Raw genomic sequence first — 25,121 nt, 5'->3', positions numbered from 1 at the left:
ATTCAATTTCCATTCGCACCAGCACACACACACACACACACACACACACACACAAGCAGCGTTTCTCCTTTACATTGGCCTATAAAACCCACACTGAATAACAAATCAATAGCCTACTTACTATTTCTCTTGGTTGCTGAGCCAAAATGGCGAAGGTAGATACACGATCACATAAGCATTTTGTATGGGATGCATCTGTGAGCACCGTTTTACATCCTTTTGCGGACCAGGCTCCCCAAGAATCGTTCCTGCAAGAAGAAGGCAGAGGCAATTAAGAGGTTTTAATTCCAGCGGTGGCACGACTTCACGGGACTTATCGACATCGCTTCGGCTATTTTTCATTTAATTATGCATTTGAATCGAGAGCGAGCTATAGAGCCAGTGTAGGCTGTCACATCACAAAAAAGAAAAAGAAAAAAAAAAGAAAAAAAAGAGGCGAACAGACTCATCGACACGGCTCCTGTGTGGCTACAAGCAGCATTTCAGCTGGAGCAGATAGAGAGGCAGAGACACGGAGGAGGGGGAGGACGCACGGAGCTGTCCAAGCAGACCGGTGCTGATTGATTCGCCATACGCAGATAAATACCAGCAACTGATACCAAAACACCATTATTCCCTCACAATGCTTACAGATAAGAGCGTTCATATTTACCTGCATGTCTTTCTGCGTGATTCTCTGTCCCTCTAGATGTTTTCCAAACGACTGTATTCCTTTTTCTTTGCCTCTCAATGCCCCTGTTATCCTGTCTTTTTTTTCCCCTTTTCGCTTGATTTTTTCCCCCCTCAACTGTTTTAATTAGCAGCTTTTGAATGCTTCCTGAGGGGGATTTTCACCCTGGAAACGGTGGACAGCATCAGATTGATACTCTGTTCCTCTCTGCTGGCGTGAGAGGGGGAGGCTGGTACAATGGAAAAATAAGCGCGCGCTGTCGCAGGATCTGTTTATTCGGCTGCAGGTCTAGTGATATGACGGGAATAAATGATGTGTCTGGATTATTCCTGAAGATCATTTTTACACGAAAGCTGTCGCTCCTCGGTGCGAAGCGCTTTGCAAAAACCACTGCAGAACTAATACCACCCCGCGGAAGCAGCGCGAATGGTTGCAGCCAGTCCCCACTTCACACCACTAGCAGGTGAAATGAAAGGAGCGCTTCTCTTCCATTTGTCATTCGCCCCCACTCAGTTTCAATCCTCAGTAAACTCAACCTCATTGATTAAAAACCCCATGTAAAAACTTTACTGACACAAACATGCAACATGGCTGCATTCAGATCGGTCTTTGCCGCAGCAGCAGCAGCAGCACATAACATGATATTAAGATTCGTGTCACAAACGCTCAAGCAAACACCTGTTGTCCTGCAAGACACCTTGCTGTCTCTTCACTCAACAACATCACACTCATTTCAAAAGGCAGAACAAGATTCACGCCACTGATTTAGAACAATATGGAGCATACTAGCCCTTGATTTGTGTGCCAAGAGGCCTTTGCTGTGTGGAGCAATCCAGCTTTGTCATTTGATCAATATGGCAGCAATATTTATTATTCCAGGAAGGGACCAAGGAGCACATTGCAAATTTCCAACCAGGGCCGGCCAGTACTCTGGGATGTCTGTACACAGCAATGCAACAATATTAAACTCTTCTTAACTGGGTTGTGACTGATGTATGGTTTTGATTTGCTACCCCCCCCCCGTGACTGCATACATGAAGCCAGTCAACAGCTTCTATTCTGTAGCTCAGCACACGCATGCCACCATTTCCAATACTTTTTAAACACTTAAATGACACAATGATCTAAACAACACGTGGAAATAATTAATAAAGGTGATGTATAAAGCCCATATTCTCTGCAGGCTGTGGAGGAAGTGAATTATATCACAGCAGAACCAACTGGAGCCCTGAATCACATCTTAAAGGTTTATAGTGGATGCAGCATTCCTCTGATTTAAATTATAAGAGGTATTTCTTCTAAAGGCAGGTTCAAACACTGACATTTCATGACAACAAAGTCTGTGAAAGGCTTCTGAACAAGTCCTTATAAGTGGAACTCTTGAATAATATGAATAAAACAGTGACTCTAAGAACTTCAACTATTGACTTTGATGGCATAGTAACCTTGGAAATGTAAGTATATTTGAAGATAAAATCATTTCTTCAACCTAGATGCTAACTGAATGCATGATGTATTGAAAGAAAACAACATGTCTGACAGCAACCAGTGTGACTAAAAATGAGGCTCCTCTGGGTGCAATAAAGACCCCAGTTTAGTACCAGAATAGGAGCCATGCCTTGAGAACTGGAGAAAGACAGTTAATATAAAGATTTACATCAGTGTATGACTTTAAAGGGTTAAAAGGATTTTTGCGACTACATCTGTGAGCTTCCAGTCTTAAAAAGAAGATTAATGTTGGTTTCTGCCAGCCTAAAATGATTGCCTTCTACTATGTATGAGCCCAATATTATGTGGTAAGTTCTTGTAGCTATTGTGGAGGTTGTCCTGTGCATAGTCATACGTGATGGAAAATGAACATTTTGACAACATACTTTAATAGCAATGCAGGGTTTTCACTGTAATTCCTGTAGGACAGAGAGATGGGCCATGATGAAGTCTCTGGGTGACCAACAAGCATCACACCCTTCACAAAGCTGCCCACTTGAGATGGTCCTTTGGATTTGGTGCTGTTACACTCTCAAAACATGATTGTCAGATTCAGAATCAAACCCACTCTCCGATGCACACTCTCTTATGATGAGATTGGTGGCATGTGCGATGCCTCTGCTTCTTGAAAACTTTGGGATGAATCCACCCCTCCCCTGGCGAGGACACGATCCTCGACATGATCTGTTTCTAATTTTTGACTTGCTGGATGTTTTCTTCTCTTTTGTGCCAGTGAGAGAAGCTGACAGGAGAACATCCCTGACTGGGGATTTATGTACGCCACGTCTGATGTGTTGTCTGACCTTATCGGGGCTTGGTGGCCTTAGAATATGAAACGTCCCCGAGAGAAAGTGTCAGTGCTGATGTTAACCACAGTGAGACATTTATCACGTATACCCTTTGTTGACCACTTTCTATCCATGCACTGATGTATTGACAACTTTGTATTGGAACTTGAAATTTGTGACAGAATTTGATCGTGCCCCAATTTCAACATTTTTAGGTGTCAAGACCAAGATGAGTGACAGCAGAATGACATAAAAAGTCAGACTTTTAGAGTTTTAGACACATTCAGTGTTTAAACTCTCGTGTCTTGCTGAAACTGAGAGATAGACAGTTGCTCAAAACTCCAATTAGGTTCGTGTTATTTGTTGAACGTTGACAGATTGAGTTCCTCCAGCCATATAGATCTTATTTCTAAACCCATAACTTATCCAGATGTCCAAGCAGTGTACTCAAGAGTCAAACAGTGAAGTTCTGCAACTCCATGATTGTCCAGCTAAACTGTTTTTAGCTTGTATTGTTCTTATACATGTCCGTCAGCTTTGCATATGAGACTACTCACCATATAGTATGTCTTCAGGAATGGGGGATAACCATCCAAAAATCTCTTTAAATGCATTGCATGCCCACATTAGATTAGCCAAGCACTGAGCTGGGGGCTTAAAGAGTGCCTTAGGCGATGCACTTTAGGCAATTTTTAGGAAGTCTTGAGAGACTGACACACAATGGCAGGCAGAGGAGGGCGGGGGCAATGCTGGGAAATTATTCCATCCATCTTGCATCTCTTGATGACGGGCAATTTATAATCAGCCTGTGGGCCACACTGCGTGTGTTAACTGAATGAAGATAAAAGAAAAATGAGGACATATTTTTACGTAGCAATCCTGGATAAATCCTGGAGTGGGACAAAACCCTGAAAAGGAGGTAGACAAGCAAGAGAACCTGCAGCATACAAAGAATTACACCTGCTAATAGGTCCATTTTGCCTATTATCACTGCAGTTAGTTGTCCTCTAGTGCACCTATAACTGTGTCTGTCCAGATCAGTTTGTATTCAGTTTAGCACAACTTGCATTTGTTGTCAGATAAACACTAAGGCATTTAAATCTACATGATTGGCAAAATATTGTTCCAAACTGTTTCTTCATTTAAAGCTGAAAACTCTACTCTATGAATCTATGAATCAACCCCACTAGCTTCACAAGTAAAGCAGAATATAAATACACCAATTAAAGCAAACAGAATCAAGTCAGTCAGAACTGTTCATTGCATGTAGCACCACTGAGTCATCACAGCGTCATGCCACTGCTGCACTTTTATTTTATCTACTACCTCAGGGTGTACATGTGATTTACCCCAACTTACATCCTGTGCTCTCACACACACAAACACAGCAAATCTCCTGCTGTCAACTAATGCATGGTTAGTGTCCTCATCAGTCCATCATGAGTCCTTGCTGGAGCGAAGCTTACAATTACTGTAAACATCGCCCCCACATTGTTTCTTCTTCTGCCTGCTGATGTGTACAGAGATCATTGCAAAGTGGACAAGCAGAGGTCCGGAGCAAAAACAGAAGTGGTTCAATTTCATTATAAATGAAACCACCAGAAATATAGAATGCAACGCTCTAGCCATTATCGTCTCCCGATCTGCAGTGTCGACAGTTTCCATTCAAAACCAACCTAAAAACAACAAAACTTCTTCCCACATGGGTCCCTGGGACTAAATCTGATCAAGTGCGAGTCTGTGGAACAAAATGTGTCTATTTGAGGGTTTATGACGTGAAGAAGTTTGACAACTGCTGATCTCAGATATGGAAATGTCAAAGAAGCTTGACGTCAAAGAAGGGAAACCATTAGAGGGCACTTTCCACAGAATTAGAAAGATGGAACCTGAAATCAAATACAGCTTTAGTTAAAAGATAAAGCTGGAGATGTGAATTTTGAGCTCACCGGCTGCAGGTGTATTCACTGCTTACGCAACTTGTCGAACTTCTTATAGCTTTAAACTTGAGTAGATTAAAATGATCAAAGTGCAGATACATATTATCAGTTGCAGTATGAATCATGCTTTACACACAAGCTTTCTGTTACTGAACAGCAAAGCAAAGCTGGAATATAAGTGTATGAAAGTGGGCCCATGGCGCCCATGTATCTATATTATAAAAATGTTTAAAAATCCTGGTGATGGAGAGCTAAATCTTGCATAAAGGTTTCTCTTGGTTCTTCAGATTTGCTGCAATTGGCAGTGTTTGGTGTGGCCTGTTTGGCTCAAATCCAGGATCTCCAGATGTTTGTAGAACCTGAAGCTGCAACAGCTGCTTTCCACACCTTGACACGTAAATGATTCATATGCTTTGATTCCACAGGAAGTAGAGTGTTTCTGCAAAATTCATGGTATGAACAATAGAGCACTGAGTAATCTGAGACGTAACTATTGAGGTACGTTATTAGTAAAAGCTCAACTACAACATTTTACTACTATCAGTTGTTGTATCAAGTGCTGTTTTTTTTCTTTGGAATCAGCAGGTTTTCTACCATCATAATCTTTCTAAAAGTATCTTTGAATAGTTTATTTTCATTGTCCACTAATTTGTGATGAATTTATACAATGTTTAGTACTTGTAGTACTTAAAACACCACAAATAAACTGCTTGGTGCTGCTTGTTCTCATGTTATTACAAAATGTCTCCTATACTTAGTTTTAGTTTCATTATATCCTTTAGGTTGTTATTATTTAGTATATGGTCTCGTACAGTATGTCCTGCACAGTAAATCATCTCTCGAGTTGAAACTGGGCAACCATAGAAGAAGAAAATACTTAATCCTGTGGTGAGTCTCAGCACGTCTTGTCCCACTGCAGTTATGGCAAATGTATCATATGTGTTTGGCCATAAAGATCACACTCTGTTTGGTTATACTGCGCTGTAAAAGGAAACTACATTTCATACTTACAATAGCACCGTAGTAATAATGTAATTTATTAGCTTTAGAGTGCTTCAGAGAAGAGGCAAAAAGATTAAACAGGGGGAAGTAAATCTTAAAAAGTAAGAAACAGGTATAATAAATGTGGCAGTCAGTAAGAAGGCTGTATGTTTTAAAGAGGGGTCAAGATACTGTTAATCCTGACGTGGCAAGTTGTTTCAGGATCTAAAAGCCTTTAATGATGAGGGTTGTCCTCTTCATTTTAAGGTTTGGCTTCTATAAGACTCTGTTGGATAATCTGAGAGGGGATGCTAAAACATCTGCAATTAAAAAGTCACAAAGACACTCGTATGGCTTTCTATGCACTTCTTTACAAGGATTCAGAGGATTTTAAAGGCATTTAATTGCGGGGGAATGCCAAAAGGCTAGAAGTAGCTTGTCATTTTCGTTTTGTGCAAGTTTAGTGGCAGTCGGGAACAACTAAAGAGCAAGATGTCATTCATTCATTAAAGTGATTACAATTCTCAAAATGAGATTAATGAATCTTTCCAATCCATTTTAGAGAAAGATTACGTCTAAGCTTAGACAGACTAAAAAAGAATCAGCTTTAAACACACGCTGGACTCTGTGATATGACACTAAATTTCCAAGACAGTGTAAGGTTTCTTGAGTAGATTGGTATATTCATTCCCCCCTATATTTGCTTTTGAACATCAGAGGAAAGCTAACAGATTTAAAATCACTGGGTTGCATTTCATATGTTTCCCTTGGTGGGATGATGGTCATTTCCGGCTTGTTTGATGGCTGAAAATATTGACATTTGAAAGAGTAATAAAAGCATATGCATCTGACCTGTTTACACTTGGTGCTGTGGAGCTCCACACTTGAAAAGTAAATGAAAGAAAGATATTGGCTCTCTGGATCCTCCAATGTTTTATGGAGAGCTTCATATTAGCTTTATTTATATATATATATATATATATATATTGTTTCATTCTTCACTGCATTTACTTTCTTCACTACTTTAAGGAAATCAGCAGCAGATTATCCTACAGTTCTCTGGGTTATAAAACTAGTCAAAACATAACAATCCCAGGAAGCACATTTCCTTAAATGTAGTCCAGACCCTCGCCTCACGTAAAGTAACTCTGACAGGTGACTCATTTTGCTTATTTTACTTGCAACGGATTAAATGACGATTGCTTGGGAGCTAATTATCTTGTCAAAACGTATTAAATATAGAAAAATATCTGCTGTATTGATTGTATTCATCTTGACATTAATTATTGTCTTTTTATTCTTACTATTTTGTACTTATGTAAAGGCACTAATACCACAGTTTAACTACTCCATTAAAAGTTAAAGTCCTGCATTCAAACATATTATTGGATTATTATTACTGATGAATAACAAGTAGCATTTTAATGTTGTAGTTGGAGCAATAAAAGTACAATATGCCTCTATGAAATGAAGTGAAGTAGAAGTATAAACTAGCAGAAAATGGAACTAGACAAGTGAATTACATGTACCTCAGAATTGTACTTCATTCCAGTACTTGAGTAAATGTATTTAGTCCCTTTCCATCACTACAAATTATCAATCTGAGTGGTTTGAGGTTTTAAACTACTCAGTACAGGTGAGAAAGAATTATTCATTTTATGTCCATTCATTGTTTTGCTGGCTTCCTGGATGGATTTGAATCCAATAATATCAAATCATTCTCATTAAACCAGTGCCTTGATTCAGAAATAGTTTAGCAGTTATTAAGATTTAACAGCACCTTATTAAAAATGCACCCATTCGGTTCAGTCTGCAGAGCAAAATATGGGCAAAGCACAGAAAGTATGGACTCCATCACAATATCAAGCTACAGCTTTGTGGTGATGAATAGCCTGCTCTCTTCTTAAAAACAGGCCTCCCAGTGGCTCACATAAACAGACAAATCATGACAGTTTTTTCCTTGCGTTGTCACACAGGAATATTCATGCCTCGGGTTTCCACCCCTGTGGTGAAAGTAAAGCAGCAGAGACTCAGGTGTGGCAGCTGCCTCAGCCCCACAGCTTTACTGTAGCTGTGTGCAGTGTTCAGCTCAGTATTCACATGTTCTGTATTTGGACCAAAATGAGTCCTAGCAACGGGCAACACAGAGGACACAGTTCTCCACTTGTGAACAACATTTTCATTCTGCTAATTGTTACAGTGGGCACTCTCATTTGGTTTGAACCAACATGGCTGACAGATGGTGTATTACCCCCTCAATGAGTCCTGAGAGTGGCTGCTATTGTGTAATAAGACGAGCCAACTGTTTGAAATGAACCTGATAATCATACCATGGAGTCGTTTGGCGGTGCTCTGATTAAAATGACTTGGTGTGGATCAGGAAAACACGCAGATATCAAACACTTGGTTTGTGAAAGTCAGAGAAAGAGAATGGAGCAAGAGTTGTCCCAGTTGTATCTTTGCTGTGCAAAAATAGACCAGTTGCCCTCAAATACCATGATAGAGGACAGACCATGCACAATTCACATGCTATTCCAAAGTAAAAATAACAACCTCACATAAGCTGTTGCCTAAGCTGGTTCATCCACAGCTGCTGTTAGGTTCCCACAAATAAAGCAAAACTGAGGTCCAAAATATTTCCAGTAACTGCTCACCCAACATCAATTCAAATAATTAGTATCTCTATATAGTAGGGCTGTGTTGTAACATGCTATGCAGTAATGTGCTATGTGTCTGTTTTAGAGAAATATTAGATATACCATCAACATGTCTCGATATCAGATCGATCTCGATTATCGATCACTGGGGGAAGCAAACATGCCATGAGCAGCAACTGTACTTTGTCAGAAATGAAACATAAGGAAAGCAACTAGTGTCTGTACCCAAACATGTCATGGGCTGGGAGGACTCCCCACATTCAACAATACTTGTCTTCTCCGTCACGTCCAATGCATGCATGCATCGCTTCCTGTGAATCCCTTGTGCACGTGTGTGTGTGAAATTTGAATACTGCACAAGGACTCTTCCAGTAACAATTAAAACTTCTGTATAAAAAGAGACAATTACAGAATGCAAATACATTGAATGGCTATTGCTCAAAAAATTATGGCCATAAATGGTATCAAAATTAAGGTTGGCTATAACGAAAAAGGCTTTATCACGGTAAATAACTCAACAGCCACCAGCTTTTATTCCCTTTATAGTGTAATTAGTAAAGAGTGGCCTCTCAGCTAAAGCAGTGAACGCGCCTCGCTGCAAAGTAGCAAGAAAAGTTGACTTTCTCCGGTTGGAAAAGCTCCAACAACTTTGTCTTTATCAAGTGACACTGTGACAGGAACATTGCTGTCAAATGTTAACTGTGCACATACGAAAAGCATTCCACTGCAAACAAGGTGACATCAAATCCCCTTAAACAGCATCACAACACCAAACTCAGGCAAAACAGCCCCAAATTCAAAGGGTATGCATATCAGTCAACTAAAGTTTCAGAAAAGCAATAATTTGGTGTGTAAATGTATAGGGTGTGGACAGAATAATGACATCACATTACAATATAGTATAATGGAACCTAATACAATAACTTTCTTTGTGATGCTTATAATGTTTAAATTTTGTTTGGATGGTGTCAGGTCTTTATTTGATGACAATTTAAGGCTTTAGTATGTGCTGTTTCTTTTTGCTCATGCAGCTGTGTTTTACATATGTCCCCATGATTTTTGAGAGTTTTTCCCCTCGCTATGTTACATAATTCTGCAGTATTTGCGGCTGATGCTCCAGCACTTCAGGCAATGACTATCTGGCCTGTCTGTATCTCTGTAAGTTGCCTTATCGACTCTCACTTGTAAAATTCATATTTTTCAGATGTCTGTTGAAGCCGACACATGCTGCTAATTTTACTTTAACATTGTGTTTAGAACATCTTGCTTGTTCGAATGTCTCCATAACTGTGTTTTACAGGAGTCAACTTATCATGACTCATGAGTGACTCATATTATCTTCTCATCGAGTCTTGACAAAATCATGACAGCATATGCTGAACACAGGAACACAGCAACTGTAGAGCCTCACCAACACTGACTCAGACACCGGAGACACTGAAAACCTCCACATACTGAATTACCACAGGCTTAAATCAACACATGTTAAGAGTCTCTGCAAAGCATAAACAACATACAGTTTCATTTATAGCTGGGCCTTTGTAGAGAGCTGCATCATCATAAGGTATTCTTATTATTTTGTCCACCCCCTGATAAGGTTTTTATGTAAAACGTTGCCTTGCAGATTTTTTCTCTCCAGCTCTGTTGCTTGTTTGCTGTGCTATTGGGTTACCCAGCTTCTTTGTGTTCCTGGTTTTTGAAGATGAAGGGAGGATGCACACTAACCCAATTTCAGAGGTGGAACAGAGAAGTAATCTAACAAGTGTGTTATGCTGAAAACTGTCCAATTACCTCGATATTTAATAGACTAACTGACAAAAAAGCCAGGAATCACACAAAAACACAAAGTTAGAAAAGTGAAAGAGCATGCCCACTTACATTATGGTGCTGTCCCACAGCGCACAGTAAGGTTTCATTGTTCCCTGGAGGGCAGGAGAAGGACAAAATGTTTACCAGGTAAATTGTGATGATAATTGATCAACATTATCACAATCATCATCATTATAAATCAACTGCACATTTGTCGTTCTTTGTAGATTCCTCTGAAAATGCGCTTCATGGATCACACGCAAACCATAATTGGAGTGTGTGGAGTGTACACACACACACACAATTGCTGACACGTTCAGACTCACATGCACTTTATCTCCAAGATGAATAAAAGGGCCCGGATCATAAAAGGGATTGTCCATGTAATTATCTGACTGCAGCGCACTCTCCTGATGCCGGGTGCTTGCAAATTAATTATCGAATTAACCACCATTGTGTGTTGGCTAACAGGAGGTGATATGTGCTGTGGTCAATGTAGAACATTCAGCCAACAGACAAAGAAAACTCTTTGTGTTGAAAAGGGAAATTATAATCTAAAAGAAGATGTCGGTTACTGTGATTCAAAATGACTGTGGTGCTTACATTTGCCAGGTGAGCCAGTTCAATCTCCAGGTGGGACTCAGTTGCTTTGGGCTCGGGTCTCACAGTCACAGCGATGACCTTGGAGTTCACAACTGTGTGGTTCCTGAGTCAAACAAAAGTGCCCAAAAATTAGACCCATCACACACTGTTCAACAACACAGTGTGTGGCTCATGTTTGATATATGTTCTTAACTGTATTAACATACTGTATATCCCTATAAATGTGAGCTTATGGGTATAAAGGATGAGCATCAGACAACATTTCCAGTGTTCACAGATTTAACCCTGATTTTACTTCAAACACCTGAGGTCTCTCTTTATGCTTTGTGAAGAAGCATTAACACTTAAGGATTAGGTTTAAGTGCAAAGTCAGTGGGACTTATGTGGGATCTATAAGGAACACTTGTATCAAAACCTGATTTGGGGTTCCTGAGGAGATTTTGTGCACATGTTTTGAATTTAAAGCTCCTCTCCGTTGACTAATCGAATCATCTAAAATTTAGAGTGCAAGCTCTTCGAATTTATCTTTAAACTAGCCGAGTATTAGTCCAAGGTATTTTCTCTAGTGCGGCTTGTATTGAATACTAACCCAAATATCAAACACTCAATAACAGGGGGATTGAAAAAGCTGCCCATTAGACGTCAAAGCAGCTATACAAGATGTTTGCCAGTAATGGTGTTCAAAACATCCAAGCAGACCAGAACACAGAAAGTACAAATCAAAGGCTTGAGATGTTTCTTTGTATCCTACGCCTTTAAAATGTGGCATTATAGTCCTGTTTCAAAACCCATCTCCAGCTATTGTATAGTTGACAGAATATTCTTTTTATTAGAAGATGAAATCCATGAGCACTTCCCACTAAGAAGAAAACTGTCAACTTCACAAAGGAAAGTAGAGGTGAGACTGCAGCAGCCCCCTGTCCTACCAGCACCACTTGAGCTGGGAATATTTTTTTCTACTGACTTTTTCGGTTTTCTGGATTTTAAAATTGAATTCAATCGAGTAAAGTTAGGATAAGTTCTCCACTCTGAGTGCACTGAGAGACTTCTGACATTTGGTAGAGAAAAAAAAAAGTTATTTTCTTCTTTGAAACTTCACAAGCTTAAAATTTGGCAACTGGAAAACCCTCAAGTCTAACAGTTGCAACTTGATCTGCTTATCCTCCTGTTAGTCTGGAGAGGGCAAGCTTCAGGGTCCCAATATGGGCTCCTCTCCACATGTGCACAGAGGGCTGCTGCTCCTCCTGTGACAGCTGGCCTGACCGGTCCTGGAATGACCGCTCTGTCCTTGGGACACTAGTGCCAGGGACTTGTTGATTGGGGTGTGACACCAGGTGTTTGTTTGGGACATCCTGCTGCTTTTCCAGGCACTAATGTCATCCTTAATTAACTAAATATTCCATGCTACAGTGAATATGTTTCATTTACTAAATTAGAGTCAACACAAACACACTCATTTCAAGTTTCATATTTGCAAAAACATGTTTGATAGCACTAAGGACAAAATTAAAAGAATTATACATGAAAAGTGTCCTTACTCTTACTTAAAATGACATGTACAACAAAGGCAGTACAGGAAAAGTATTTATTTTTTTATTTTTCTCCTTTTAAAACTTTGAATTTCATGTCTTTGAAGTAGAACATTTCAGGGACACTGAAGTCAGGCACAGCCTGTTTTCAAGACTTGATCTACCACTATGAATAAAAAAGGACACCTCTGCAGCTTCCAAAGGATTAAATCTGTCTCATATTTCCCCTTGCCAGCAGACCAGAAAATACAGACAAGGAGATACACTGCCCTTACTTTGGTGAAGGTAGCATGAGTCCAAGAGTCTTGTAGAGAACTGTTCCCAAAATGAAGACAGGCGATCCTTCCATATCTAAAGGGAAAAATGAACAATGAATTAACATTGTCTGGTTTTTATACAGATATGACCTTTTTTTAAAGTATCACCCAACCTCATTATACGTGGAGCTTGTTCTTAGTTAAAAAGTAAATATTCAAAATGTCCGTATTGTATATATTTAAAACTATAGGCTTTGCCTTCCAATAACACTGAGACTTTTCATAATTCAGAGGAAAGTTTTAATTGGCTTAAGTAAACCTGGAAGTTTGCAGTGCCAAAGTAGTTTCTACCAGTAACACTTTTTTTGACAAGGGGCACTTTTTCGCAACTTTTTTCAACAGACTTTGTTGACTCCAGTAAGAGAAGTGCTAAAGTCTCCTGTAGAATCAGCTTCTTACACTGTCCAAATTAGAGTGGCTGGGATTAGGCACGTGGCACGGATTCCTAATCAATCCCTTGTTTTGTTATCTTTGATATATTCCAGATAAGACTGATTACAACAATTAACCAAATTGTCTGGCTCTGGATTGCGATATACAGCGACGACTGGCAGTGTTTGAAAGGATGCTGAAAATGCTGAGTCGATGGAAAACTTGGTGACTGAACAAGCACAGGCAAGCAAACTGGCTTTGTTCAAAGGCATGTAGCATTATTTCACTTTCCCTAAACAAGGGGTGCTGTAGCATAAAATATTAACAAAATATCTTCGGCAAAAGACTGATGTGTCTGTGTGAAAGTCTTATTGTAAGTTTTCAGACAAATCAATTCAAGTAAAATCATTCAGCTTTTGCTGAGATGTCAAGATATTTATTTTCCATTCCTCAGCAGTGGCCAATGAATCCATCATTGTCTATTCTCTATGCATTAATCCTGCATTTCTACTACAGTTTCCTCTGCAGATTCTGTTCACGTTACTGCAAGTTTTATACAGAAATAAACTTTATATATTTATTCTAAGACAAATAAAGGATGTACATGGGGACTGTGTATGCAGCTAAAGGAAGACGTGCTGTACTAGGAGTAGAATGGCTCTGTGAAATATATTCAGTCTTATACCTGCTGACTGGGAAACAAAGAGGCCCTTTGGGATGACCACTTTATCTTCGGAGTTCCTGGCCCAGTCAACCATGCCTTTACGACCCTTCATGGGGAAGTTGATATCAGTCATCACAGACACTGCTGGAAGTCTCTGGATGCTGGCCACTGCAGAATTCAAACAAACAGACAAGAAATACTGATGATCAATATACTAAAGACTATTTATGAGTTTGTAGATGCGAGAATTGAAGTTCCATTTACCAAAAAGCCTGTCAGCCTGTAATGAAAAACTCTCGTCCACATGTCACATGTTTTTCCTGTCTCGTACACACTTCACACATGAACTATGCATTTAAGTATGAAACACACACATAGATGTATGTTTTTTGTATTTCTGTATCAATGTGTTAACATGCAAGGTATTTACGTTTGCTGCAGAAATACTGCGTATTACCACCATTTTAGACTGATTTGCATCATTTGCTAATAATCCTTGAAAAAATACAAACAAATCTGATTCAATGTCTAGTCATTTAAAGGAATAGTTATATTATATATAGGTAATACACTTATTCGGTTTCTCGCTGAGAGTTAGATGAGAAGATTGAGACCACGCTCATGTTTATATGGTAAATATGAAGCTGATGCCAGCTGCAGCCAGTTAGCTTAGCTTTGCATAAAGACTGGAAACATGGGGAAATGGCTAGCTAGCGGCTAAGGTTATGTGCTGGACTATTTCTTGGCCCGAAGCAGTGACTTCGGACATAGCCCGGCGAGTCGCGGTCTCCTTCCTCCAATCTTTATGCTAAGATATGCTAACTGGCTGTTGGGTCATATTTACCGTACAGATATAAAAATGGAATCAATCTTCTCACCTGACTCTCAGCAAGAAAACAATATCTCCAAATGTCAAACTATTCCTTTAACCTGCTGTATTGATGGAAGGAGCTGTCTGCTTACAGGAAGTGTGTAAGACACAAGTTTTGAAATGATACCATGTGAGTGAGTTTTATAACTTTATTACTATAAATAAAAAGCTTGAGTTGTCAGCTGGTTGGCAGTTGAAAAGTTTCACTTCTCTGTATATATATATATATATAATATATATATATATATATATATATATATATATTATATATATATATATATATATATATATATGATATATAATAATAGCAATATTGTCCTATTAGTGCAATGTAACATCACTCTGGACAGAGAATTTCTTGGTACCTGTTTTCACCTGCTAAATCTCTGCTTAAACATAACAGATTAGCTGCAAATATGAGCACGACAGAGCTGAGACTTTCATCCTTCGGAGGTTGTGCAACAACACCTCTGCTTTTCTCTTTAAAAAGGCACAATCTGTAATCCAAATGTAAACAAAAAAAAAATACTCCTACGACCTAAGTTTGAAACACAGGATTGGAGGCTGCTATCACCCCCAAATTGAGAGGCAGACCTTTAAATACTCTGGCTAACACCACACAACAATGACACCTAGCTACCAACGTATTCAGATGCTGTCAAAGATTTGTATGACATGTCTATATTTTCAACTTTGATAAAGAAGAAACACAGAAATACTTATTTGGATATGTCAAACTGAACTGTGTGAGTGAATGTACAGGCAATTATATGTCAAAGAAATCCCCAGATGGACTTTTTAATACATTCATGTACACATTCACCACAAAGTGCAAAATCAAAGCTACATCTAGCACCTGACAACTGGTTGACGGGTAATCTCCTTAATCACTCTTTCCTTTTGTCACCTCCCTGCTGAGGTACCATAAAAGGCCAGTCCATGCACTGAGGCAATGACATGGTAAATTCCCAGGATCAACTGAAAAGGCCTCAGCATTACAAGGGGAGGATAAAGATGTACTGTTCTCTACCTGGTATCACATCCAGTCCCAGTCAGGTGGTGCTTCAGCGAGGGGAATCTGAGGCTAATCCTACCATTGATGCAAAAGCTCCATTGTTCCTTGTGCTCTGCCAATAATACAATTTGAATCCTGGCAAGACTCCATGTTTGAGTGAAATCTGTGACAGAAGGTGTGTCTGTGTGTTTCGGATGATCCAGCAGTGGGCATGAAATCACAGAGCACCGTGAGACCCCAAATTTGAAAAGAGGCCTGTTCACAGCACCAGATGTTGTGAGCAGCAGTGGTAAGTGTGTGTGTGTGTGTGTGTGTTGGTGGTTTTAGTCACAGGGCACATTGTGAAACACAACAGGGTGCTGGGAAGAGTTCTGGGTAATTCTGCAGGTAAATGGGGCTTTGCACTTGCCTGATGGGGCTAGACAGCACAAATAAAGTGATCATTTAGGATTGTAATGCTTCTGAACACCGATTCAGTGCACTGAGAGTACAGTAGTTCTGTACGGCTCATTTTCATAAGAGGGAATTATGGCATTGCTCATTACGTCTGAATGCGTTCATGAGAGGTTCAGCATTAAGTAAACTGTCGAAGACAGACAGCACAAACATCTTGCACAGAAAATACATTAATGAGCATTTGCAGCCATTGTATGTGTGTGTAATTGCAATTAATCACTATTAATGTCAAAATATTCTCTCGACCATGAAGTACAGCCTCACAATAGACAGCCAGAACAAAAATGTCAAAAGTGCATGATGTATTTCACCTTCAAAACGGTGTTTAATTTTCTAACATGTCCCAAGCTTCACTTTGTCCTCCAAGTGTTTTCTTGTAGGGGAGGGAGAATAAGTTGCTGGAGTAGAGAGCCTTTTTGCAATCAAGGTTATTTGACTAAAAGTAGGAGGACAGAGGACGATGCACCGGTGACAGCCAGTATTTATCTAGGTGTCAAGAGGCTGCCATAAATTAGTGACGAAATGATGCCGCAATATCTTACTCAGCCAGATGCTCTACACTTGGCTTCCTCCGATGGATCCACAAAACTTTCCATTCCTTTAATCAAAAGGGCCACGTGGCCACCAAAGCACTGTGGTGTGAGCTGAAATCACTATGTGGCTGGCTCCCACAGCCTGTGCTGTGTTCAGGGGTAAAATAATGATCCTGAAAACTCGGTGGTCCATGTCTAAGCCATGTATTATCAAAATAGAGTTTGGTTTAATTCCAAATACACAGCAAAATGGGACTGAAATAATGCACCTTATATATGAATGCCTTATTTCTATAAGTTCGAATCTTTCACCATAATGGCAACATTGAAAACATAAACAAAAAGCAGTACTTTTTTTCTGATATTTACAACAAATAGGTAGAACATGTTATTGGGTCTTTCTCCCTCCAAGATCTTCATATTTTTCCACCCACAGCCCGCAAGGTTGTGGTTGATTCTCGCCAGAGGCCACTCATTACTACTACATCTTCACATAATTGCTCAAAAAGCCAAATGGCCCCTCAGTGCTAAGATCTTACAAAAAGCTGCTTCAGAAAGCTGCCTGCCTCAGTCCTGCTTCACCGAAATGATAATCATGCTGCACTTCCAGCATTCATATGCGCTTTCTAAGAGGTTCCCACATGTTCCTCAAGGGTTTGGTGAAAAATAATGTGTGCTTTTTTGAATGAGTCATCTCAAAAAAACTACTATACTATTACTATTACTTCATGTACAAACATTAGAATTGTACATAAACCCCAGATCTTAAATTGTTGTATATTGAAAATTCATTTTTAGTGTTTTACATACATTTCTATCAATAAATATCAAGCCTTTTAATTCGTTGAAAATGTACAGGACCCGTTCAAAAATATAGTGTGCTAAGATGAAGACATTTGTCAGTTTTGTGTATTTCAACTGAGTTAATCCTGAAGAAAGGAGGGCTGTCTGCTTTATTAGTAAAAGTGATCCAACACAGCTGTCACTTCCTGATTGCATTAAGGTGCAATCAGGAAGACTTCAGTCACACCTGGAGAAGTCTAACAGGCAAAAAGACGAGTGGAAGTGTAATTTAAAAATGCTTAGGGAGCAATTAATATCAGTTGTGATCCCAATGTTGTGATCCAGTCAGTAAAAAGGTGCATCATCTTTCTATCAGGTTTCATCACACTTGTTTTAGCACCTGTAGTAAGCCTACACCTCAGTCTGAATTTCTGAACTGTATTTAGTGTAAAAATTATCTGTCCGTGTTTCTAATACATTCCATCGCCTGCAGGTGAAAATACCACCACAGTTAGACTTACGTTTTTAGAATATTAAGGACAATCAGAGTAATTGGTGACAAGATTTGATTTGACTTTTGGATGAGGTTCTCCCATCTTACAGGCAGCCAATGTTTTCCATTATTTCAGCACATATATGAAAATAAACGTGCATGTTATCTATCTCAATTAACATTATGCCTGCATGTATTTGGGTAAAAATTACATTGTTGTCGTGACACAGTGGAGAGACGACTTTTCAATTCATTCCAATCGATTTTTTAATCGATGCTCCTATAAATGCAGCACCACACAACAATATATCATCACTGTAATGAAAATAAGCATAAAGATATTATGATCACCGTAGAGGACTGCTTATGCCAAGTTTTTAAGTATCTGTAAGCTCATTTTCATACTGTATGAATTCAATAGAAACTAAAGGAACTAAAAAAAACAGTCTGAAATGTGAAAAATGATGATAGAAAATAGTCAGCAGTAAAAGATATGTGATTTGCAGAAATTGAAGCAAAAACAGAGACATGGTTTAACTCCAGTATAATCCTTCAAGAGCAAGCCCTGATTATGCCAGTCAGTGCTTTCTTTAAGACTGAAACACAATGCTGAGTTGCATCATCGCTCCATGTTTACCAAAAGATTTTCTGTCACATCATGAGTGACGGACGGACACACAGTCTCATTTCCACAGTCCCACAGATTTGAGTGGAGGCCAGACAGTCGTATGGCTGACTAATATAATAAGAGTCAAGTATTTCATGCTCAAGTTTAGCTATGCAATGCACACTGCTGTTGAAGGGATTTGTATGAATCTGGATAAAACACTTTACTGTCAATTTAGAGTCAGTTTCACAGAATAGATTGCATATTGTGTGTAAAGCAGGGGTCATGTGTTAATGCTTTTTCAAGCATAAAGAGGAGACAGTGGCAATGAGATTGGACCACCATTAAGCCAAATTGGAAGAAGTATAAAATAGGAGAAGGGCAGAGAAATATTCTCACATCTGTGAACGAAGTCGTTAATGCTTGGCATTATGGAATGCATTCAAGCCTTATTACCAAGTGTCCATTACTTAATTTGCCTCTCATGGTGTTTCATAATGGCATTTTGATGCGTGCATTCACTGCACCATGTTTGGTATGCTATTCTTGGGGGTTACCTATTCATCATTATGGAAATCATATACCATAACGAGCCACAGAATGTGAGCTTTGCTTGAAGTGGGTCAAATGTTAGCTATTGTAAAGAATACAAGGAAGAAACCACACTCCTCCAGAGGAATTGCCTACCAGCACAGCTGTACATGCTCAAATTCACTTGCATGAATAAATCAAGGCCGTAGTTCTATTATTCCATTCCAGTAAGACACCATTTATGGCTGAGTAAGAAATGAAATGCCACAGAGACCGCAGATCATCCAAGAGGCTGCGCGACAGAAGCAGAAAGAACCCACGAGAACATTAGGGAAGAGAAATATTGCTCAAAGACTTTCTTTTTTTTTCCCAAAGAGGGGGTGTTATAATCTGGACCACAATCAGTGGTGCAGAGAAAAATCTTTTTGCAAGCTCATTACAGCTGCAAAGAATAACTTGTAATTTCACTTCCAATTTTATAGCCTTTTATCAGACACTCCCACAATATTTTGTCTCCTGCTAATCTCACAAGGAACTGAAAAACAATCTTGCTGTACTTCTGCACAACATGCTTTAGGGTACGCTCTGCTAATCATGTCTTTCTCAAAGGACTGCAGTACAGTGCAACATCAGACAGAATTACTTCACCTTCAAATATGCCACAGATATTTGATTTGACTATTGAAAAAGCCTTTGAAACTATGGATGAATAAAATGTGGCTATGATGAATGAGAGGGACAATTGTTTAGAAAACAATACAGTGAATAAAACAGTCTTCTGCACGTTATTTTAATACCATTCAAAACCAATTTGCTTTACACAATTATAAATTACTTCAAATTTGTATTAAGCTTGTATTACTTAATCTAAATCTAAAATATCAGTATAAAAGTACAAAAAATATCTCATATTATAGGAGTGCTGTGTGTATTTCTGCTTTATAGCTCCGGCTTAAGCAGAGCTCTCCTCTTGTGGGGGTTCCTACACTGCATGCTCTTGATATTGGATTGGGTGTTAAGTGTTTCATAGGAATTTAGCACATTAAGACCACAAGCTCAGTTTTAATTAACAATATTGATTTGCAGTAATTTTACTCCCCCACCCTTACCACGCGCCATTTATCCTAAATTAATGATGGTGGGGAAATTGACACAAGGAGTCAGCAGAGCACAGGGATTATGTGTCCATGTCAAGCAGAAATAAATGTTAAATGAGCTCAGTGGCTGCGGGCCGGGAGGAAAAGTGGGCTGATTCTTACCCAAGTTCCCAGTCATCAAATAGGCATTGTGGAAATCCTTCATGCCCAATCCAACGATGTGGATGAATTCCTCTATGACCTGCATGAGCTCCACTGCTCCGGGATAGATCTGGACAAGATAAGAAAAAAAAGACAACAAGACACTTACGACTTCAACACAGCTGCCATAATTTCACAAATGTAGCAGTAGTCGGTATGGATGGGTGGATGAAAGTGTGGAGCATAAAATCAAAATATAAAAAGGCTGCAAATAAAGAAGCAGCTTATAAATACATATTAGAAATAAACTTCAGGTATATAGTTAAATACCGAAACTGTAAAGAAGAAGTGAAATATTAAAAATTGTGATAGCTAAATAAACAGTAAAGTAAAGCAATAAAGAGAAAGAAGACATGTCACTGTTACAGATACTTAGTTTAACATTTCTTGTGTTTTGTATAGATGTCATATTTTTGCACAATATACAGTAACTGCAAGTGAACCATGTAGAGCTGAAACAATTAGTCGATGAACTACTCCACAGCAATGTAATCGGCAACTATTTTGATAATTGATTGACTGTCTAAGCCGTTTTTAAAGCAAACCTGACAAAAGGTTACTGGTTCCGGCTTCTCAAATGTGAAGATTTGCAATCTTTTTTTGGATTGTTGTTTGTACAAAATAAGCAATTTGGATATGTAACCTTGACTTCTGTGAAATTGCGATAGGATTTCATTGTTTCCTGATATTTTATAGATAAAATGATAAATCCATGAAAATAACAGGCTGATAGTGGCAGCCCTAATTGAACCATCCGTGTCACATCAGCGGCGGAACCACTGGGTTTGCACACACAGTTGCTGGTTGGCTTCTCTTCTGAAAGGCTCTGCCAAGTCAGGGGTGATTGCCCGGGTTCATGCGACGCTTCATGGATATCAGCGCTCAGTGAGAGAACGCAGAGGCAGGAATTCAGCACCATGGACAGCTCCACAGCTCGACCGGGAACACTGCCTGTCCGGTCAGCTCTTTCCTCCGAGTCAATAAATCAAAAGGCACACTAATCCAATAATTGACCTTGAGAAGATTGGACCACGGTCCTGGTTGCCAATCTAGTGGTGATGGGTCAGATCTAATAAGAGGCTTTGATTTAGGGGCCACATGTTTTGTCCTTTGACTGGGATATTGTGAAGACTGATTGCAGGACTGTGTAGCTGTGACGCACATGACAACATGTATGCCAGACTCTAACACAGTTACCACTTTGACAAAGTATCAGCTACAAGGAAACATGCTGTGACATCGTTTCAAATGTCTATTAGAGAAATGTGTCATGTTGAACAAATATTATCGCAGGACTGTAACAAAACGATGACGATGTCCGGCAATTAGAAAGGCCTTTGAGTGGCATTTAGCAATTAACACCTCACTCTCGGTTGAAATTCAACAAACACCTGAGGCAGGTATTTCCCCCCTCGGTAACACCTTGTGTTCTGTGTGTTTGCACATGCCTCTACATGTGCCGCTGCTAAGCCAGGCAAGCGGATCAGTGATGCTGAAGTTGAGAGCCTCTGACACAGCAGAGTGAAAGCCATAGTGGGGGAGAAAAGCACATCACGTCGCCCCTTCCGGCATGTCTGACGCACAGTGCAGTCATGCTCATTCTGCTGGTCTCCATGGCAACCATGAGATGTGAAGGCAGCGCAGGGAAATGGCTGCAGTGGAGGTTCTGTAGACAGAGCTCTTCCTTTCCTTGCCATGGTAACAGTGACAGGAGGTGAATATATAGTGATCTCTGCACAGAGCCAACTCTGCAGCCAGTAAAACCTCATAGTGAGGTGTTTCATGTGAGTGTTTTGAATGTCCACAGCACGCAGTGTGTGTGGGTGCTGTGGAGAGCTCAGAACACTCATTAATGCACGGAAAGCCAGCAAGTGAGAAAGATTGATAACTGTGAAGTCCGAGCGTCGTCTATTGAAATCAGACAAAATCGCTTAGCCGATGTCCTCTTGGTGGAGTGCCGAAACTGAAGCAGAATTCCTCAGACAGGCACATTAATAACTACAGAAATAATTAACACATATCTCTTCTGGGTGTTCAATCACAGAGACATCTTTTCCTATTCCTATATTTCCTCTGATCTGTCTGTCTCCATCTCTTGATGCATTCCTACTGACGAAACTGCTCATTTGTGAGCTCTTCTCACAGACAACCTACCTTTGGGGCCTGCCAAACTAAAGCTGCAGTGAGTAAACACCTAATTACTGCCTGTAGAGACATCCAGGACTGGCACTCGTGGCAGAGTTTGAACTGCCTGCGTTCCCCTACAATCTTAGCTGAAGTCAGGCATGGAGAAATGGAGACAAAAAACAGATCTGACTGATTTTAAGTCACCACCTCAGTCATGTGTCAGTGCAGGTGATACCTAATTGAAGTCAATTTACCAGTGAAGGTGACAACAGAGCAGATGCCCTCTGCAGACTCGCAGTCATCACAGATGGTATCACTGTCAGAGACTGGATGTGCGTGATTTTCAGGGTTCAGGTCGTCTCAGACACCAGTGGCAGTTTTGAAAACGAGAGTTGCCACCTCTCAAGCTGAGAGATGTGTCCGACAGAGGACGTAGCCAGAAGCCAATCTCCACGGATAAACACAGTATCGAGAAAGAGTACTGCTCTGTACTCAAATTTTGATCTACAGTGCATTACTACAGTCCTGCAGTCTGTTGCCCCTACATTTGTTTTTCGGATATTGAGACTATGTTTTTTTTTATCCATATGATGGAGCTGCCTTGCAAAGTCAGAGAAAGGCAGACAGGAAATTAGAGTCCTAGCTGCTGTGGTACAAGCAATAAAACATCTGAACTGTTTCTATTATAAAATTCATCTGAAGTAATGGTCTAATCACACTAGTTGCCATGATCTGTATCAGCTGGGTGAAACAATGTGTGTGCAGGGGGAGTGAGTCCTGCAGTGTTAATGTTTGGACAGTCTCTGTGGCAGTGCTGCTGCCATCAAGTGGAGCTCTGAGGAACTAGCTCTCTAAATGAGGCCAGATGTCACACCTGCTAAATGACCTCTCTCAATGATATGTGTAAGTATAACATTATCTCAACACTGACCTGATGTTTCTCTTTCTCTGCTATTCAGATGGAGCAACTTCAAACAAGCTGATTTTTGAGACACGGAACATTCATGCAGCTACCCTGAATTATTTAAGTGTACAGCAGCATGCTTACCTTTTGCGCGTCTTCCCATTTCTCCTTATTTTCCTCCTCCAGGAGGTTGCTGATGATTTGAAAGAAGTTCTGTGGAGATGATGAAAGGGAAAAATACGTAACACACCCACACACGCAAGTATTACAGGCACTGCAGCAAGATGCTTTTTAAAGTCATGACACATAAACACTATGCAACCCAAAAAGGACTGTTATGGATAATATACTGACATTTCTGATCCCAGGGATTTCTATAAGGGAATAATGACGGCCCCTTCAGGGCTCAATAGCACAAGGAAATTTGAGACTGAGACCGTGATGGTAAACCATCAGAGAAAAGATGGAATTTGTGGATCAGCTCTGACAAAAATATACCTTGAACCCCCTGCAGCTCGCAGCAAACATTTAATGCTAGAGGAGGGAACACAAGCTGCAATCAGAAAAGAGATGAAAGGGAATGTTTGAGCAGCTGTGCGGATTGTCTTCTTCAGCAGTGGAGAGCAGGCGCTGCTTGGGGTGCATGCCTGCAGTAGTAATAGGACCCCTGTCTGATCTTTAGCCTTGTTATTTCGTCTGGTCTACAATGTGCCTGAGGGAGTGGCTCTCTCTCTTGACACAGGCTATCTTGTTTTCTACTTGAATGCTTATGCTCCCTCTGGTGGTAATGTGCCCACTTTAACACTGCATTAGCGCAGAGACACACAGAGGGGGTGGGCTGGCTGACTGCTCTCCTGTCTGCCCACACACACTATAGAGCTCTCATAATAACCAGAGACAGGGCGCTTTCCTCCTCTCCTGGATTTTCTATGGTGGGAAAATGGCTGAATGGGCCCTGGGTTGCCCATCCGTGGCCAGCAATTTTGGGTTTTATGTCTGCCGAATATTAGCAGCAGAGCATACACCTTACATCCAGTGGAAACTGTTAATAAATGTGCAGAAAACCAGCAGGAAACTAAAGAAAAGAGCATCCCTGACATTTTGCAGTCCAAATACCACTACGCTTTGGAAGTGCATAATTAAGTGAGTTCAGCATCTTCATTAATTACCTGCATCCTAACCTGAAGTACAAGCTGTATGCCAATTAACTATTATCACATTCAAAAGATGCTAAAGCTCAAATACTGAAGTGCATCTAGTATCACTGATCTTGACATCACTTCTCAGAATCAGAAATACTTATGTGAGATATCTTGGCTGTTTTTTTCCTTTCTTTATGTAACTTTATTACATATTTTTCGCACATCCACTCCCTCAAATGTGGAAGACAGCATAACACCAAACATTATGGGTATTTTGTGATATTAAAAATATCAGTGAAATATTTTCACATTTAATATATTGAAAAAAAACTTAATAGCGAGTTGAAACAGCCCCGTGTTGTTTGCGCTTTCATACAAAAAAAATAAAAAAATCAAATTTTCTGGCGCTATTACTTACATCAGTATGCAGAACACCAACAAAACAAGCTCGATAGAGTAACAAAGCCTGATTAGAAACTCGCAGAATAACTATGATGGAGAATTAGGTTTTTCAATGACACACATAATATTCAAAACTTGTTTTGC

The 25,121-nt window shown here is 39.9% G+C and overlaps 1 protein-coding gene across 1 annotated transcript in view; it reads right to left on the bottom strand.

Annotated features, from left to right (window-relative positions):
• The window catches only part of adgrb3 (adhesion G protein-coupled receptor B3), a 108,401-nt gene that overhangs the window by 20,060 nt on the left and 63,220 nt on the right, over positions 1-25,121 (bottom strand). Inside the window, exons 10-16 of the mRNA XM_070915556.1 lie at positions 23,578-23,646; positions 20,364-20,472; positions 13,837-13,983; positions 12,738-12,813; positions 10,934-11,036; positions 10,400-10,443; positions 122-248 (exon numbers count right to left, since the gene is read on the bottom strand). Coding sequence (XP_070771657.1) covers positions 122-248; positions 10,400-10,443; positions 10,934-11,036; positions 12,738-12,813; positions 13,837-13,983; positions 20,364-20,472; positions 23,578-23,646 — 675 coding nt within the window. The remainder of the gene's footprint in view (positions 1-121; positions 249-10,399; positions 10,444-10,933; positions 11,037-12,737; positions 12,814-13,836; positions 13,984-20,363; positions 20,473-23,577; positions 23,647-25,121) is intronic.

The sequence above is a fragment of the Enoplosus armatus genome, chromosome 12 (genome assembly GCF_043641665.1).
Source record: "Enoplosus armatus isolate fEnoArm2 chromosome 12, fEnoArm2.hap1, whole genome shotgun sequence".
NCBI lineage: Eukaryota > Metazoa > Chordata > Actinopteri > Centrarchiformes > Enoplosidae > Enoplosus > Enoplosus armatus.
This window is presented reverse-complemented; position numbering and strand designations above follow the sequence as displayed.